This window comes from Amblyomma mixtum, chromosome 4 (assembly GCF_055824585.1).
Source record: "Amblyomma mixtum isolate Tamu chromosome 4, ASM5582458v1, whole genome shotgun sequence".
Taxonomy (NCBI): domain Eukaryota; kingdom Metazoa; phylum Arthropoda; class Arachnida; order Ixodida; family Ixodidae; genus Amblyomma; species Amblyomma mixtum.
Genome location: NC_143015.1, coordinates 129605759 through 129622376, shown reverse-complemented (window position 1 = coordinate 129622376; position 16618 = coordinate 129605759). Strand labels below are relative to the sequence as shown.

Sequence of the window (16618 nt, the reverse complement as noted above, 5' to 3'; positions counted from 1 at the left end):
CCCTGTAAGCTTTAAAAAAAATCATAGTGCATTTCCATTAGCCGCGTGTCATTAATTCCTCTGCACACTATTCCCTAGTATATTATTTTCACGTCTACTTACACCCAGCTGCCATACGAAGTTACCTACTTTCTGCTGTAAAACTGTCTTCAAATTCCATGAAACGTAGAACCCCTAAAGTAGCTATCCCATACCTCAGGGGAAGGGGGGGGGGGGGGGGGGGGGGAATAAGCCAGCACGTTCCTTCAAACAGTCTGTACCGCACCCTTAACTTCTAGGGAACCGGAAGAAAGAAACCGGAAGTGTCCCCCACCGTGCAGTCACCGGAAGCGTACCCGAGCGTCAATGGCGTCCGCGTGCGGCTGGGACTAGACGCCAGCTACAACAGCTGTGTCCGCGGCCGCGAATGGCAGTTCCGGGAGCACATCCGGCGGCAGCTGAGCGTCCTGCTCAGAGTTCCGCTTCCTGGAATCCGAAACGTTCGAGTCAGGCCCGGTAAGTTAGGAGTTCCGGTGTGTGCTTCCTTTTAGAGGAAGCTTAGTTGAAGGACGTGTCCACGGATCCTAGACACGAAGCCAAAATAGCTGAGTACATATTTTGTTTTTGAGCACTTACGCTGCTTTTCAGTGTGTTCTTCTAGGCGGAGGACTTTTTCGCCTGTGTACAAGAATAAGAGATTGATGGTGTACGCCTGCTTGTGAGTGTCCTTCTTTTCTTCTTCGTCTGTTTACTGCAACGTATACTGCAACCTATACGGCAACGTATCACAAGGGGTATGCGAAGCAACTCTGAACAAACATTTTTAAGGATGCCTGGTGTGATTAAAGTGCACTTTGGTAATCCCTAGAGTTTTATTTACCCACAGAGCAGATGAAGCCTGCGTGATAAATATATTAGACTTCTACAACAGCCCCTTTTGCCATGTTCACTAGGCTTTCATGCCGCAGGCTTACGTGAATCCCATGATCGCAGATAACACATACTGGACAGCAGTAACTGCACGGCCCAGAAGGTCCTTGTAGATTAAGCCCTCTTGCAAAGTATTACCATTAACCTGCCCGTGAACCATGGAGTTCTTGCTCCCAGCACTCCTCGTTTACAGTACACAATCCTTTGGGCGGTTATCTTTGTAAAAGTTCGTCGACCTGTTCACCTTGAGGTCTAACGGTTTGTTTGATGTTCGAGACGGGAAGCATTCTCCTCGTAGCACTCCTTTTTTTATCCATTATTTTTTGTTGTAGCGCATCTCGCTTGAGAGGTGTGGGCACGCCTATATGTGCGTTGGTATGTGCACTGTCCGGAATATCCATGCAACTCAACTCAACGCATTAAGACATCACTACCTTCCATCTGCACTTTTCCTATTTTTCATTCTTTTTCCCCTTCACCAAGAGGAGATTTATTAGTTTAGGGTCATGGTCCCTCAGGCCGACCTCTCCGCCTTTGCCGTCATTAACTCCCTCCCATTTTTCTCGCAGGGAGCATTCTCGTGGACGCAGACATGGTCCCAGTGAAGACGCCTACACTGGAACTGGATAAGCCCGCTCTCCTGGCGGCAAGAAGAGACCTCCAGGAGCGCATCGACCGGGGCGCAGTGGTGGTCATGGATCTGGACGGAAACCGCCTTCCAATCTTCACCAGCACGGTCTACTCCCTGCAGCCGCCCCATGGTCGGTGTTCTCCAGCATGTATGACCGTGATGAGAGCTAGTGGCGCAGACAAAGGGCTGAGCTTGGTGGCTGTCGCACGATATACACGCCGACGTCAAACGAGTAATGCGATGAGCCCTACACGTTGGCATTGATCTTCTGTAATTATTGCAATCGAATTCAACAATGTCGGAGCTCGTACATTATCTGCTCTACCTAAATCGCATACAAGGGTCGTGGACAAGAGACACGATATAGCGGAACGAGACTGTAATGCTCAGACAAAGTTAATCAAACTTCCAAGCAGTGTCCAAAACGCTTCGTATGGACTATGATAGGCGCCGTAATGAACGGCTCCGGTTCAGTTAGGAGCACCGAGGCCTTTTAACGTGCACTAATAGAGCGTTTTAGCACAGTCTCGAAGGCGGACGTCAAATACTGTTGCTCATTGCACCTGTTACAGTTGCCGGTCATGCCTAGCTCCTTTGCCGTACATTAGCAGCTACCTTATTGGGCACACTTACCGAACGGTGGTACCAAAACTCTCTTAAACCCCACAGAGCACGGACGTCTTCTGCGTTTCTCCGTCACCGATATCTGGCCACCCTGACCGCATTCGATCACACGCCCTGGAGATCAACATCCTATTGGCATAGCTACCAGGGAGGGTGTTCGCTACACTCTAAACACTAATTACTGTGTATGGGAACAAAAAAGGCGTAGCTGACCTCTAACGCACTCACTTTTAGGGGCAGGGTATTGTGCCCTAGCTGTGGGCAATAAAAATATGAAATATTGTGGTTGTTTACGCGCAAGCAAATTCTCTCTTCAAAAATGCTCAGTTCAAGCAGTTAACGAAGTTTTTTAACGAGGCTTCAACCTACTCTATTCGCTTAAGACCTCCATTGCAGCTTCTAAAAGCGTCCTCTCATTGCTAACTGCATCGGTTACCATGTTTTGCGGTCGGAATATGCTTTCGTTGCCAAAAGTAAGCATTCTGTATATTTAGTAATCGAAATCAATCTCAAGACTTGGGGAACATACCCTACCCTTAAAAGTGAGTCAGCTAGAGGTCAGTTGACTCCCTTCTCACTCCTAGTTAATACGTCCGTGAAAAAAAGAATACAGCCTACAGCTTGCCCCACGCCGAAGTTCATGTCATTAGGTATTCGCGCTTGTCGCTTCATAAGATGAAAGAAGCTGCTGCCAAAGCACTGCGCATGCTTGGAAAAATTCAGTTGCAAACCTGACACAGGTTCCGCAAGGCTTCTGCTCGGGCCATGGCTCATTGCCTTAAAGTCTTTGAGAAAATAGAACGCGGTTTGGTTCTATTGAAAAAGTGAGAGAATTTTTCGCTGCTTAGAAAATTGATTTCAAGAGAGACAAACGAATGGCTTTGAAGTGACGCTAGCGTAGGCACGCCTCAAACCTATAAAAAAGTGTATAAATGCGCTGTCCTTTCTACTGTTTCATCCTTGTCTTGCCTGCGCTGTAATGCACCGTCAAGCATGCACCAGTCTGTCCAAGAAGTCAATCTGTTGAACCATTCTCAAAACGCTACTGTTTTGGCGCCAAGGCGTACGCGATAACCAGTGCGTCCACCTCGCCATTGCAGGCACGTCGTACTCTCCCGCCCTCCTGGGTGCCCTGACAGCGATGTTCCTGGCTGCCGCGTCTGTCATCGTGGCCTCCGCTTGTCTGGCCAAGAGGCACATTGGCGAAAGGCACGTCTCTCCGTCACCTGAAAGGGTCAGTTATCGTTGCTTGTTGGCGCAGCATATAGGAAGTCGCTGTCGATTACAGAGGTTGCTCTCCTCGGAGAAGTTAGCACTTACCGCAGATACATAGAACATCGCGCTCAAACGAAAAGAAATACTTTCTTTCTCTGCATTACTCTGTTGCCGATGACAGCAGAGGTCTATCTTCCACATAAGGTAAGACAAAATCAATGGGAAAAAAATATTATGCGTGACATATAGCTAACATATCGGTGACAATATTTCCTTAAGGCGTAATGTATTCCCTTGGTTCCCGCCACCCACCGGCGCCATCCCGAACAGTGCATATAGTTAATAACGAGTTTATGACGCAATGTTTTGCATGCTCAGCTTTCAATAAACGATCATGGGTCACGTCAGCTGTGAGCCAATATAGCATATGCACTGTATGTAAACCAACAGCTTTGGCCACAAAATATTCCATAGTAGCTTGTCGCAGAACATAGAAGCTCTTTCCTCTGTTACTTGGTGAACCACGTATCAAAAAGCGCACCATTTTCCCATTTGTGCAGTGTAGCCAGCGCTACAATATGTTGCACGTACAGACGAGTTCCGAAGATGAGGCATACGATGGGCAGTACTTGATATCAAAAATGTTTACAAATCAGAACATGTGCGGGAGCAAAACCTCACAAGAACACCTAATTAGATTATGCGTTGGAAGTGCTGTAGAATTAGGAGCTGTTGATGCCTTTACATCGTTTGTGTCATTCTTTCACAGTTGTGTCTGCTTACCATTACACTATGTCTACATGCAATTATACATCTCCTCGCGTCTTCTAGCTGGTGGTTAGATGTTTCCCTGAAGGTGTCTAGAAGTGACGACAAGGATGCAGCGGAGTTGTCAGTTCCGGTTTGATGACGTCACTACCGGTCCTGAACTTTATGTGACCGACGCCGCATTTGTTGCCCGAGGAGACTTCTCATGCTCTCATTAAGAGAAAAAATGACAGCGCAATACAGATCTTCTAATTTTATTACGTCTTTAATTTTCCACTTCGGCAATTTCATTTCTAGCACTTTCTGTTTCTAGCATTTCTAGCATTTCTGTTCTAGTATCGCCTGATACTAGAACAATCTCCCGCAGTGAGTGCGACCCATTTGGCTTCCGAGGTTACCAACAATGCCAAGTCCTTCTACATCACTTGACATTACGCGATGCCAAGAGCAGACAAATATCGGAAGCGTCCGCAGCCAAAAGTAAACGAAGAATACATGCAACCACAGCTAATGCAATCAACCAGACTGACGTGGCATGATGCACACTTGACAGAAGCTTCCGGGATGAACGGGAAGCCACTTATGCTTGCAGTCGGCCTTCATCATGGCCCCATGGTGTAGCTAGGGGAGTGGCTTTACCTTTCTTTGTCTACCTTTTTTTCTCCTTCCACCTCTCGGCTGAAAGTTCCCCGACGAGCACGGTCCAGTGAACCGCAACTGCCTGAATGCGTGACAGCGTTCATTCGCTTATCGGAGCTCAGGTTCGCGGGAGATACTGTCGGCGAGATCGGACACGTGGGCACCGGCCGTCATGAATGGCTTTGTCGTTCCAGAACGACGGCTTTTCTGTATAGAGGGCACAAATAATCGTTGTGCTCTTGTTAATTATATGTAGAGCAATGATGCGAGTTGCACGTCACACCGTGTTTCGAGTTTGCTACAGCAGGAAAACAGTAATCGACTTGCAGGAGTTACTAATGAAGAGAAACTTTCTCTGTCACGATATACTTGTCACTCACGTCTCGTCATACACGTGAGTGGCAAAAAAGTGAGGTGGATGTTGCTCAGATACATAAAAAAGGCGCGAAAGAACGCAGTTCTGAACCCTGGTGGTGAATTTTGAAAACAGCGTAGAAATATGTAGAAACCACTTTCTGGTTAAGAAGACTGTTCATAACAATTATAATAGCTGGTAAACAGGAAAGAAAAGGTTTGAAACCGGATCTGCGTTGTGAAACAAGCAGGTGTTAGTCACCGACTGAATGCATTGCCTGTCTTTATGTGTTTTATTGAGATTTAATGGTCTGCTGAAATAGTGGCTTCAATAAGACACACAAATCCGAAGGCAAAGAGGGATTTGCTGCTGGGAATTACGGCCACAGGCATTGTTAAGGTAAATTATGCGCCGACTTGCAGCACCAGAGCAGACGCCTTTGTCTTGATATTTACTTACACATGGTGATTATCATGCACAGCGCATCGTCATATCTTCGACCCTGATTAAGGTGCAGGTTTTCTTTCTTTTCTTAAATTTTATGACTCGTCCATACCAACCCGTGGCTCACTGTCCACTCTTGTCTGTTTACTAAGAATGCCTGAAATATATAATTGCGGAAATATTACATTTGTGGATGGGAGCACTAGCCATTAAACACCCGCCCTATAAACGCTTAATAGAATGCAATTGCAACATGAATGCGCTCACTAAAAATCGAATGGACAAAGAGGTAAGGAATAGCACTGCGATACGTAACGCAATTCTCATCTGCATTTTTATTCTACAAAAAGAGATGGCAAATGGAACTTAAGTGCTAGCATTGGAAACGCGCATGTGTGGCATTTTTTTCCCTTCTATTCACCTGCGCCTAGCCGTTTTCGTATGATCCTAACTTCACCAGGAATCATCGCTGCTGCCGGCCGGCTAATACAACTTTCTCTGTTGCTGGCGATTAAGTGTGCCTCCGATATTTCACAGCTTCTTCATCCTTTCCACCCTCTTCATGCATTCTTTCAAATCGTGGCGCACACTTTCTAATTCTTCTGCAGCTGTCTTGAACTGTTCGTGGCGCGTTCATTAGTTTCCAGGTGTTGAAGTGCTGACGCAACCTTTAGTTAAGGCAGCGGCCAGCTCACCCCACGAACCTGGAATTAGAAGATAAAGGGATGCAGTAAACAACCGCTCGTTGGAATAACATGTACGGCACTCCGCACGAACCATCTCCAGCCTTACGCTTACAATTGTTGTTTAGATATACAACTGTCTTCAATTTTTTTAGAGCCTAGAATACAGCCAGCCGGCTATGCCGATTTTCGACTTACTTCATTAAGGTGCGCAGTTTGATTGCTTAAGAAATGACCAAAGTATATTGGTCCTGTCGTCTTGGTTGCTTTCTAGTTTTCTCTTATAAGAGCTTCAAGGACTCCTGATCTGGCCTGTTTGGCACGTGGAAAGTAATTCTGTTAACCAATGCCTAGGAAGGTAAGCAACAGTGGCAAACGTGCGAGTGACGACGCATATTGCGGTGTGCGATACACACAAACGTTTGTTAGGTGGAGGTTGCTTGCTGCTTCATATTTCTTTTTTTTTTGCTGTTTCACTTTTGTGGTGCAGTCCTGTCATTGACCAAAACAAAGGGGGCGCGAGCACTGCATCGCCTCGCAACAGATAAGCGTATCACGAACACTTGCTGATCGCTGTAGGTAGAAGATTCCAAAACTGCACACCCTTTTTTGAAAGAACCTGTGTACTGTCTAAAGACAGACAAAGAAGGAGTCATACTTTATCGCCAGCAACAGAGAAAGTTAAATTAGCAAGCCATCATTAACGTTTACTACAGATGAGTATACGTTCATAAGAAGGCAGCTAGGCACAGGGGCCTAGAAGGAAAAAATTTGGCATGCAGGCGCATTTCCAGTGGCTGCGCCCATATACTATTAGCCTTTAAATATCCCTTTGTAAAATAATAACTCAGCTGTCAATTGCGGTTACGGCTCGTTGCATAATTCAGTATGCCTTCGTACATTCGGTCTGTATTAGATGCATTCAGGCCACAACGCATAATCAACTGAACCCGTTTCTCGTATTGCTAGAAATGAAATATAAACAAACCGGAGAAGGAAATGTTACACTGTTCTGGTTCTGCTGACATCATTGTCTTCACTTTAGTCTTCTAGACCCCAATTTTCGCCACATATGGGAAACCAAGCGCTCGCATACGGGCCCATTATTCAGAATGTTGTTTTTCGTGCCACTCCTTCCTCCCTCCTCCGTAAAAAAATTGGACCCGGCGGCAGAGAAAAAAATTCTGTTTCCATTCATATACCACACGCATGGACGAAAGACCGTCAGAAGCCCTATTCCGCGTACAGTTGTGCTTCAGAGAACAGCAGCTTGAATGAATAAAGCATTCTCGCCGCCTCCTGCGCGCAGCGGAACAGACCATCTCGTATCGACGCTATCCGGCAACACCACGGTGGTTGATGAAATTTCTCCCGCGTTACCGTGGACCATGGACGCCCCGAGCAGAAAGGAAGGCATCGTTTTTGGCTGCTTCTTATTTTGATAAGACCAAAACACTTGTTTCTAGCCGTTTTATTTCTCGTTTCTCTACATATATCTCTTAACGCACTTCGCTTCTGCATGCTAAACGCACGATAAAACATTCACGTTGTTCGCCTCGTATATTGCTCTCCTCGCTATGGCTTCTCGCAGGATCGCGTTTCACTCGCGAGAACTGCTGCATAGGTAACGAGATTCCGCAGGTTGTGCGGCCGTGAAAGCGTAGAAGTGGTGGTGTTGATTCTCTCGGTAAATGCCAGCGGGGCCTCGGCGGAGCAGTTTGTTCCGATGATGAGAAAAACAGTGCGCTGCCAAGTAATAAATAAAACAGCAAGCTAAGATGACCAATGCTATTTGATGGAGATCATTTTCTTGCGTCCGTACAGCATACGCCGTATCGCGTGTGTGAAAAGTAGGCAGGAGCCCTTATTCAGGCGCCAATTTAATAATAACAGTAATCACTCAATAAATAAACGAACTGATCGATTCCTATTCCAGGTACCCAGAACAATCCTACGATTTTGCTAGTGGCACACCATACAAAAAACAACCTACAAAAATGTAGAAACAAAAACAATGAGCATAGCAGAGAACTAATTTGTCAAGACAATAAAAAAACGACATGCGCCAGCGAATCTCGTAAATAAAAAAAAGGGAGCATGCCAAACCCGCAGCAAGCGTGCCGCAACAGCAAAATATAGCCAGAAATTCTGGTCAAGTGCATTTTTTAACCGGTAGTTGTTCTTGGCGTTATATGCGCGGCAACCTCGCGCGCTCCTTCCTCCAGCAATGCATGAAGTAAATCCGGTGGCATTCCTGCCGTAACCTCTGGCGCTTGCCGAACAAATGCAGGAGAGGGCGTTTCTTGCGAACAATCTGCGCGCTCCGCTTCACTTCGGTCCCCATCAAAATCTGCGCTTTCCCCCTCCTCATTTCGTGAATACTGAACCGGTGCCGACTTGAGGCGATTTGCGTGTATCCTTATCAAGCGGCGGTTCACGTCTCGGACCCTGAAGTTTACCGGAGAAAGCTTCTCGACAACCTCGCACGGTCCTCTCCACCTCGTCTGGAACTTACGAGCCAACCCGATCTGTCTTTGGCAGTTTTCGATGTACACGCTGTCCCCCACATCAAACGGCGCGTCTCTAGCACCGCGATCGTGCACCTCCTTCCTGCGCCTCACCGCTTTCTTTAAGGCCTCCTTTGCGATGTCCCTCGCCACTTGCAAGCGCGATTCTAGCTCAACCTTATAGTCGTCCAGTGAAGCGTATGGGACACGACGGGGGCCCTCTGGCACTTCACTAGGCTGGTCCGGGTCTCGGCCGTAGAGAAGAAAGAATGGCGATTCGCCCGTGCTCTCGTGTGCTGCGGAATTGTAGCCAAACATTGCATTATGAAACCAATTTTTTTCATATATCGTCAGATTGCATTGTAACAATGAATATATCCGCATATCTCCAGTCGGCAGGCTTGCATTTTTTGCCATTAACTTGTATGCTATCGTCAAGAACCTCCCCCACTCGTTTTTTTTTTTTTTTTTTTATGGCAGTCTTAACTACTCGATGCGAAACTTGGACAAACTTTAGAGATTTCCGCACCTAATCCTAACCTCATTAAGCCCCTATGAAAACCTATTTAATACCCTCTAGTTCCTCAAAGAGGACTGCTAGGCTAGCCTGAGAGGGTAAGCTTCTAGTGTTAAACGTTGCCAGCTTCAGTTTCCAATGGCGGCTCGCTCGGCGCCAGGGTGCCAGGATCGGAGCCACGCGGTCGAGCATCCGCTGCACGTGCAAGAGGACCACAGTTCGAATCCCGTCAGTCTTTCTTGTGTATGTCTCGCTGTAGCGCTATTGTCATTTCAGTCTCAAAGAGATGCTGTGGAAGTATGCGCCAGTCGCATGAGTTAACGATAACCCTGATTGATTATATGCACAAAACAAATGGCAGGAGCTGGAATCTACTTTTCGCACACCTCCATGAACAAGGCCGCTTTTGGATACAAGTAGCATAGCTGCGGCCGCCATGCAGACTAACAAAAAGTTTCCTAACACTGCTACAATGCCTCTAATAATCTGCACGTTCCCTGCGCCAATCCTATCGACACCCGGAATCGGTACGGATGACGACATTCACGCTCTACGCGTCATCCAAGTGTGATCTGAATGATGTCTTTTTTTTTTTTTTCCTCGAAGAGCATCTTAACACGCGTAGGGAAACCTAGCGACTCCATCGTTCGGAGAAGCACTCAATTTTGTTTGTCATTTGCGCGATTCCTTTCGCCTGTGTTTACCCGTCGTCTACCTGTGGAAAAGGTCAGCCGACGCAACAGAGAGGGCAAACGCCCCGACCCCGTCCTTTCGTTGTTGTTGCCCAGGGAAAGGAGTATCCGCTTCGGTGCAGTGTGTTTGCCGAACTCTCGAGTGCACCTGTATACAGAAGAAGTCGTGGATATCTATAGACACTGAGCAACGCTTGCAAGACGCGTGAATATGCCCCAAACGGTAGGAGCAGGATAGGATCGTTGAGTTTAGATACGTATCCCTCCTCTCCACACTGATGGAGACTCCTTCTCTATTCCGATGCTCTGACAAGCCGAACGAAAACAGAAAGTAACAGATTACCTCTGCGACACTAGGAGTATTTCGCCACTTAGGACTTGCTACAGAGAAGAAGGCATTGGCGCACTTCCACCTCTCAACAGAATCGGAGGACATCCGCCTGAAGAGAGCTGCAAACACTGAGCCCTAGAAAGGGAACAGGTGGAGCGTAAAGATAGAGTGGGCCTGAGTAAATGTGAAGGCTCGTACCCTCCAAGTAGTGCACCGGTTTTCGCCATACCTATAGGGACAACGTCCCCGTTCCTCATACCCCCTTCTCACTGCTCCTTTTCGTCATCCTTTGTTTTCTTGTTTCACGCAAGACTGTAGGGCTAGCGCTGGCGGCTTAGAAAATGCCCCGCGTAGCATGTTAAACGCTTGGTAATGCGCCTCGCCACGTTCCTAATATTTCAAGCTTGAACGACCTGGGATGACGTGTGCACTTTAGTTCCTCGGGAAAGTGGCGAGGGTGAACGTTTTATCAATCCGTGACAAGCCGCTACAATGCAAGAACCACATGAAGAAACTCCACAGTACCCTGAGGAAATGCCCTCTAATGTAAAAGTTCGCTAACTTGAAATGCGCACGCATCAACTCATTTTGACGATCAAAGTCAATGTAAGCGCTGAAATACCGTATTTGTTCGCATAGTGCACGCAGTCGCGTTATGAACACACGTCTAGGTTTGCCTGTCAAAAAGCACAGTAGTCAAAAGTAAGAGCCCGCATGTGCTGCTACAACGAGAAGCTATAATTTATCAGTGGCGCCCTTCTTTTCCGGCCTTTGTTTTCACCGGACTGTAGGGGGGGGGGGGGGGGGGGGGGGCGATCTGGAAGGCGCATATCTGGGTAGTGGTCGGTTTTCACTTGACTTTTAGATATCTGTTTCCGGCGCAAGTAACTACTTTAACAGGGTCTTACACGAAGACGAAGGGCCCAACTTAAAGCTGTCAGCCAGCGGAGTTGCCATACAAAATTGAAGCAGAAATGGATTCCCGAAAGATTTGGAAGCATGGCGTCGTGGATTTTCGCAAACTGCGCAGCTTCGCAGTTGCAACGCGCGAAGTTTAGAGGGCGAAAATTAATACAAGTTTGCTGAAATGGGGCACTGTGACGCAGTAGTAACATATTAGACAAATAATTTCCCAAAATGTTAGCTAAATTGAGAGTAGCCGTAGGCTAAAATTCTTTCCCTAGAAACAAAGTTGCAATGGACGCAGCAGGGTTTCAGATGAGAATGTTTTAGAAGTTCGCTTAACCCCAACATGCTGCCACCAACACGAAGAGCATCAGGAAGTGGTTATACATAGCTCTCTTTACAGCAGTAGTGCAGCACGCCGAAAAAAATCATGAGATCTTGTCTAAATATTTTCAAATTATAAAAAGCAAATATTCAAATTCAGCAAATAAAATTAATAAATTACTCGACTACAAAGGGAAAAGGAACAAAAATGAAAGGGGATTAAAACAAGGAAGACAAATGACGAAAATGCTAAGCTGTCAGCTACTTATGACAAAGGCGCGCATGTGTTGTGCGATGTAAGCGCATGGTGAAGCTCTTCAAAATTAGTAATGTAAAGGCTTTTAGCGCAAAACGACTAAGAAAGGACGGGGATAGAACACAGACTGTGTTCTAGAACACAGACTGTGTCTGTGTTCTATCCCTGTCCTTTCTTAGTCGTTTTGCGCTAAAAGCCTTTACATTACCAAGATGAATCAACTCGCCCAGCAGAACGTGCTACTGATCTTCAAAATTAATCCGGAGCCCTTCAGTGCAGCCCATCTTGCTCTGGTTTCTTTCGCTTTCTTAATGACCTCTTCCCCTACTCGACTAATGTGTCCAGTGAGAGGTGAGTCAGTTACTGCATCTTTCTTTCCCTATAACCAATTATTAAGGCGGAAGCCTTTAATGCCTCATCGTTGTAAGCAGAAGTTGTCGACAGAAAATGTCACGCTTTTCAGTTGGTCGAAACGGTCGTCACGTCACAGTGCGCGAATTTCAATCGGGGGCAATTGTACTTTGGCTACTAACCATGCAACCAATTAAAGGGATCGTATAGTGATGCTCCAAGTTAGTGGGACTTACTTAACCAATTAGCCTTTCTAGTCAGACCAGATAAACAAATAAAACAAAGTAGGAAATTTTCAGAGGTTGAGAATCGAACCCCGGTCTCCGGAGTGCGAGACGAGCACGCTACCACTTCGCCACGCCAGCTCGATGATTTGGAATGAACAAAGGCGCGTCTAGTGATTGCGGTGTCTTCGTTCACTCCCGTCTTTCTCCCTTCCCGTTACGGCGAGGTTTAGGTGTACACCGAGATATGAGAGACAGATACATTTCCTTTCCTCAAAAAACCATTTTCAAAGCCGCGTGTACTGAATACGGTATCTTCGTTCACTCTCATGTCCCTCCCTTCTTCCGGTGAGGTTCAGGTGTCACCGAGATATGCGAGACAGATTCATTTCCTTTCCTCAAAAACAAATTTGCCGACGAGCACGGCCAAGTTCCGCCACGGCTTGACTAGCAACCCAAACCGCAGCCTCATGGACGAGTTCAGGCGTCTAAACGAGCATCGCTTGACTACAATCACCCAGCGGTGCAATGCGATCATGGAAGCATCACAGCTTCCACTAGCTTGTGTGAATGTACGTTCACGGTCGCTACACGGTCAAGACGTCGCACATGACCATGTCTTGGCTCGGTGCAAGGTTCTCTGTCTAACTGAAACATGGATGAATCCCTTGGTGGCACCAGTTGAGATCAAAGGCTTTCACTACGTTACAGGAGCAAGTCGTGCTTCCAACCAAGCAGCGGGAGTTGCCATTTACGCGCACCCAGACGTCAACCTAACACCGCTACAGTTTGACGACTTTCACTTTGATGGGGGGGAAGTGTGCGGTGTCAAGCTCGAAAGTGGACTCAACGTGGTGTGCGTCTACTTGTCACCTCACATATCCCAACGGGCTGGCCATGAATTGATGGGACGAGTGCTACCAAGCTGGTTCAAGTTTGGCCCAATGATAGTGGTAGGAGACTTCAACCAGGATGCCAGAACGCATCAAGACTTCCTAGATGGAATGCAGAAATCTCTGGGTCTGCACCTGTCTACTCCACGGGACAAAGCTACCACCAAGTACGGAAGCTGCTTGGATTTGGTCTTCAGAACCCACCCCAGCGTTAAAGATCTAGACTACATATCACTCCACTTCAGTGACCACAAGGCGGTAGTAGTCGACGTAGACCCGATCAAACATAAAGAATTCACCGGGCATGAGCCATCTACGGAAATCTCCCCCGACCTAAACTTTGCGGAAGTCGTGGATACAGCCGAAGTCGAAGAAGCAGATAGAGAGACGCACTAGGGGAGAAGTGAAACGCACCTCTGAAAGTGTGTAGTTTTAATGCGCAGTTAAAGTACACAGCCAAATAAAACACTAGTCAATAACAAACAGTCTCTCAGTCAATGCCTAACAGTGCTCCAGGAAAGGCTTCCGCCTTGAAGCAGTTTAGTGTGCCAAAGTGCCCCCTGGACTTTTTTTTATTACCATAGGCCCGTGAAAAAAGTTTCATGAAAAGGAAATAGAGCATTAACTTGGCTTACTTCTGGGTGAACACCTCAACCGCCTGACGGAAGAATGGAAAACTTGGGAGTGAAAGAAGACAGAGGTGCCGTAGTGGAGGTCTCCGCAATTTCGACCACCTGGGGATCTTTAACGTGCACTGACATCGCACAGCGCCTCCATAGAAAATCGGCCGCAGTGTCCGGGTGCGAACCCGTGTACTCCGGCTCAGTAGCCGACGAATACGGGGACGCAGTGTTCCTCCCATCACCCTCAAGGTGTGCTGTACAAAGACGTGAAGCAGTCGGGCGACTCCAGACAAGAACCGCAACTTGGTGGCGCAATCTTGCCAGGAAGCTGCATTAAAGAAATTTGGAACAATAATTGAACAGTTCTCTCTCCGTTGTAGATAGCATAATGCGAGCCCAGCTACCTGTTCGCGGTGATGATGATGTACCGCCTACTTGCGCAGGATACCGACCTTGAGCAACCGGTCGAGCCGCAATTCCTGCGACTGGTTTCTCCTAGCCTCCTGATAAGCACGCGACTTGAAGACCCTGCGTCGGTCAGCATCCTTCGCGACACCCGGATGTTGCCACGGCGATCTTTGGTGCCGGAACCTCCGGTCTACAAGCCTGCCAGGGACGATGGGGGCGCGCCTCCTGTAATGCCACCGCCTCCCGTGCTCAGAGATGAGCCCACAGAACGCCTGTCCGCAGAGACTTGGCAATCTCATCCATTCGAGTCTCCAGTTGTAAGTGCTGGCAGAGGCCTACATTGCCTCCTAATCAACTGTGGTTATTTCAGTTTGCGTGTTTCGAAATTGTGTTTTTTTTTTTGTTTCTTAGGGGTCTAACGTCCCAAAGCGACCCAGTCTATAAGAGACGCCGTAGTGAAGGGCTCCGGATGTTTTCACCACGTGGAGTTCTTTAACGTGCACTGACATCGCACAGTATACGGGCGTCCAGAACTTCACCTCCGTCGAAATTCGATCGCCACAACGAGAACCGAACCCACGTCTTTCGGGTCAGCAGCCGAGCGCCATAACCACTGAGCCACCACGGCAGCTCGGTGTTTCACAATCATTTTGTAGCTCCTCTAAAGAAACTTAGTGGGATGCTACTGTAAGATGAGGGTCTTTCGGAGGTCGCTGCCAATTTCCCTGCTTGCAGCGATGAGGTAGTTTTGATTCTTAAAAGGCACGGGCTCAATCGGCTAGCGTCGGTACTTGCAGTGATAACATAATTCATTTAGCTGCAGTACATGTTTTTGTGCCCCCAACTTTGCATTTGAAACGGTTCCAACTTGATGCCTGCATTTCCTTGTTTTGTCTTTTTTTTTAAGACACCCAGCGATGTGTTCTCTTTGGAGCCTTGGTCAACAACACCCTACCAGTCAAGATCGGAAGCAGAATCTGGCAATGACGTCACGTCTCAATGGACAGCGACGCCTAGCGGACGGTGGACATCCCGCTCGGAGAGCTTCTCTGAGAAAACATCCACCAGGGTCCCGTTTTCCGAGAAACGAGTGCAAAATGGTCGAGTGAAGTAGAAGCACAAATAAAAAGTTTTAATTCAGCTGGCACCGAGTTTCGCACACTCCTCACGACGCTAAGGGTTTCGTAGGTCATAGCTTGCATCGTAATGTCTGCAAAATATATGGATTATATATCGACTCTGGCTTTAGGTATTTAATACAGCTCACTATGAGTGTCATTTTTTTTTAACTTTTCAATGCGTAAGCACTACTACCTTCATCTTCACAAAATCTCAAAATGACTCCGTCCGCTTCTTACCCAACTTTCCTCTCTACCCATTACCTCCCTCAAAAATCTCACCCTACACCAAAAAACCCACCTTCACCCTGCAGAAGCATCACCCAACTGCAATCACCCACCTCCATCCTCCAGAAATCCCTACCCCCACTCATTCACTCACAATCCCCCTCCACACGCCTACACTCACGAGAAGCCCAGGCAACACTGAAAAGAAAAATTACGGAGAGCACACACAAGTGGTTAGGTGTTGCGAATGCAGAAGCATTTGTCTGATTGTGGGCTACTAAAGTATATTTGTTCACTAGTCAGTACAAGTTAGTAACCAGTACTAATGCCTCAAGAGCCTTTAGGTTAAAGATCTTTACGGAAAAGCCTTCAGTTGTAGACCTTTTCCTCAAAAACATTCAGAGTGAAGGTCTTTTGGTCAAAGACCTGCAGGTTCAACACCTTAACGGTAAAGGCCGTTAGGTGAAAGGCTTTTAGGGCAAAGGCATTAAGGCTTAGTTTATTTTAGCGACTCAGGCTATGAGGGACGCCGTAGTGAAGGGTTCCGGAAATTTCGACCGCCTGGGGTTCTTTAACGTGCACTGATATCGCACACTACAAGGCCCTCTAGAATTGCGCCCCCATCGAAATTCGACTGCCGCGGGCGGGACGAAACCCACGTCTTTCGGGTCAGCAGCCGATAAGGCATCAAGGGTGAAGGCCTTTACGTCAAAGGTGTTTACCCTAAAGGCTTACACCCTAACTACCTTTGAATTAAAGGCGCCTGACTTAAATGCATTTACCCTAGAGGCATTGGACTTAAAGGCTATTCGGCGTCGGTGTATACATTAAACCCTCTGTTGACTCTCTTGCTATAGCAGCTGTACTGATGACGTCATGGGGGTTTTCGGAGCGTGTCGTCTGGACAGCAACGCCGGTTTTCGTTGCCGATCAGCCAAATAATGCTTTCACATTAAAAGCAACGACGAAATA

General features: G+C 47.3%; 1 protein-coding gene across 1 annotated transcript; it reads left to right on the top strand.

Moving 5' to 3' along the window:
• The first annotated feature begins 267 nt into the window (after positions 1–267).
• On the top strand, positions 268–15525 carry LOC149348208 (uncharacterized). Its single transcript, XM_089585766.1, has 5 exons — positions 268–495; positions 1479–1670; positions 3265–3398; positions 14336–14617; positions 15208–15525. The coding sequence occupies exons 2-5, from the start codon at positions 1502–1504 to the stop codon at positions 15412–15414; spliced, it is 792 nt and encodes a 263-aa protein (XP_089441892.1). The 5' UTR covers positions 268–495; positions 1479–1501; the 3' UTR covers positions 15415–15525.
• The last annotated feature ends 1093 nt before the right edge of the window (positions 15526–16618 follow it).

Excerpts from the sequence above, each read along its gene's own strand:
- LOC149348208 (XM_089585766.1), top strand. The coding sequence starts at position 1,502 with ATGGTCCCAGTGAAGACGCCTACACTGGAACTGGATAAGCCCGCTCTC. Across the intron at positions 1,671-3,264 it reads CTCCCTGCAGCCGCCCCATG|GCACGTCGTACTCTCCCGCC; the intron begins GTCGGTGTTCTC and ends TCGCCATTGCAG. Across the intron at positions 3,399-14,335 it reads TCTCTCCGTCACCTGAAAGG|GATACCGACCTTGAGCAACC; the intron begins GTCAGTTATCGT and ends CTACTTGCGCAG.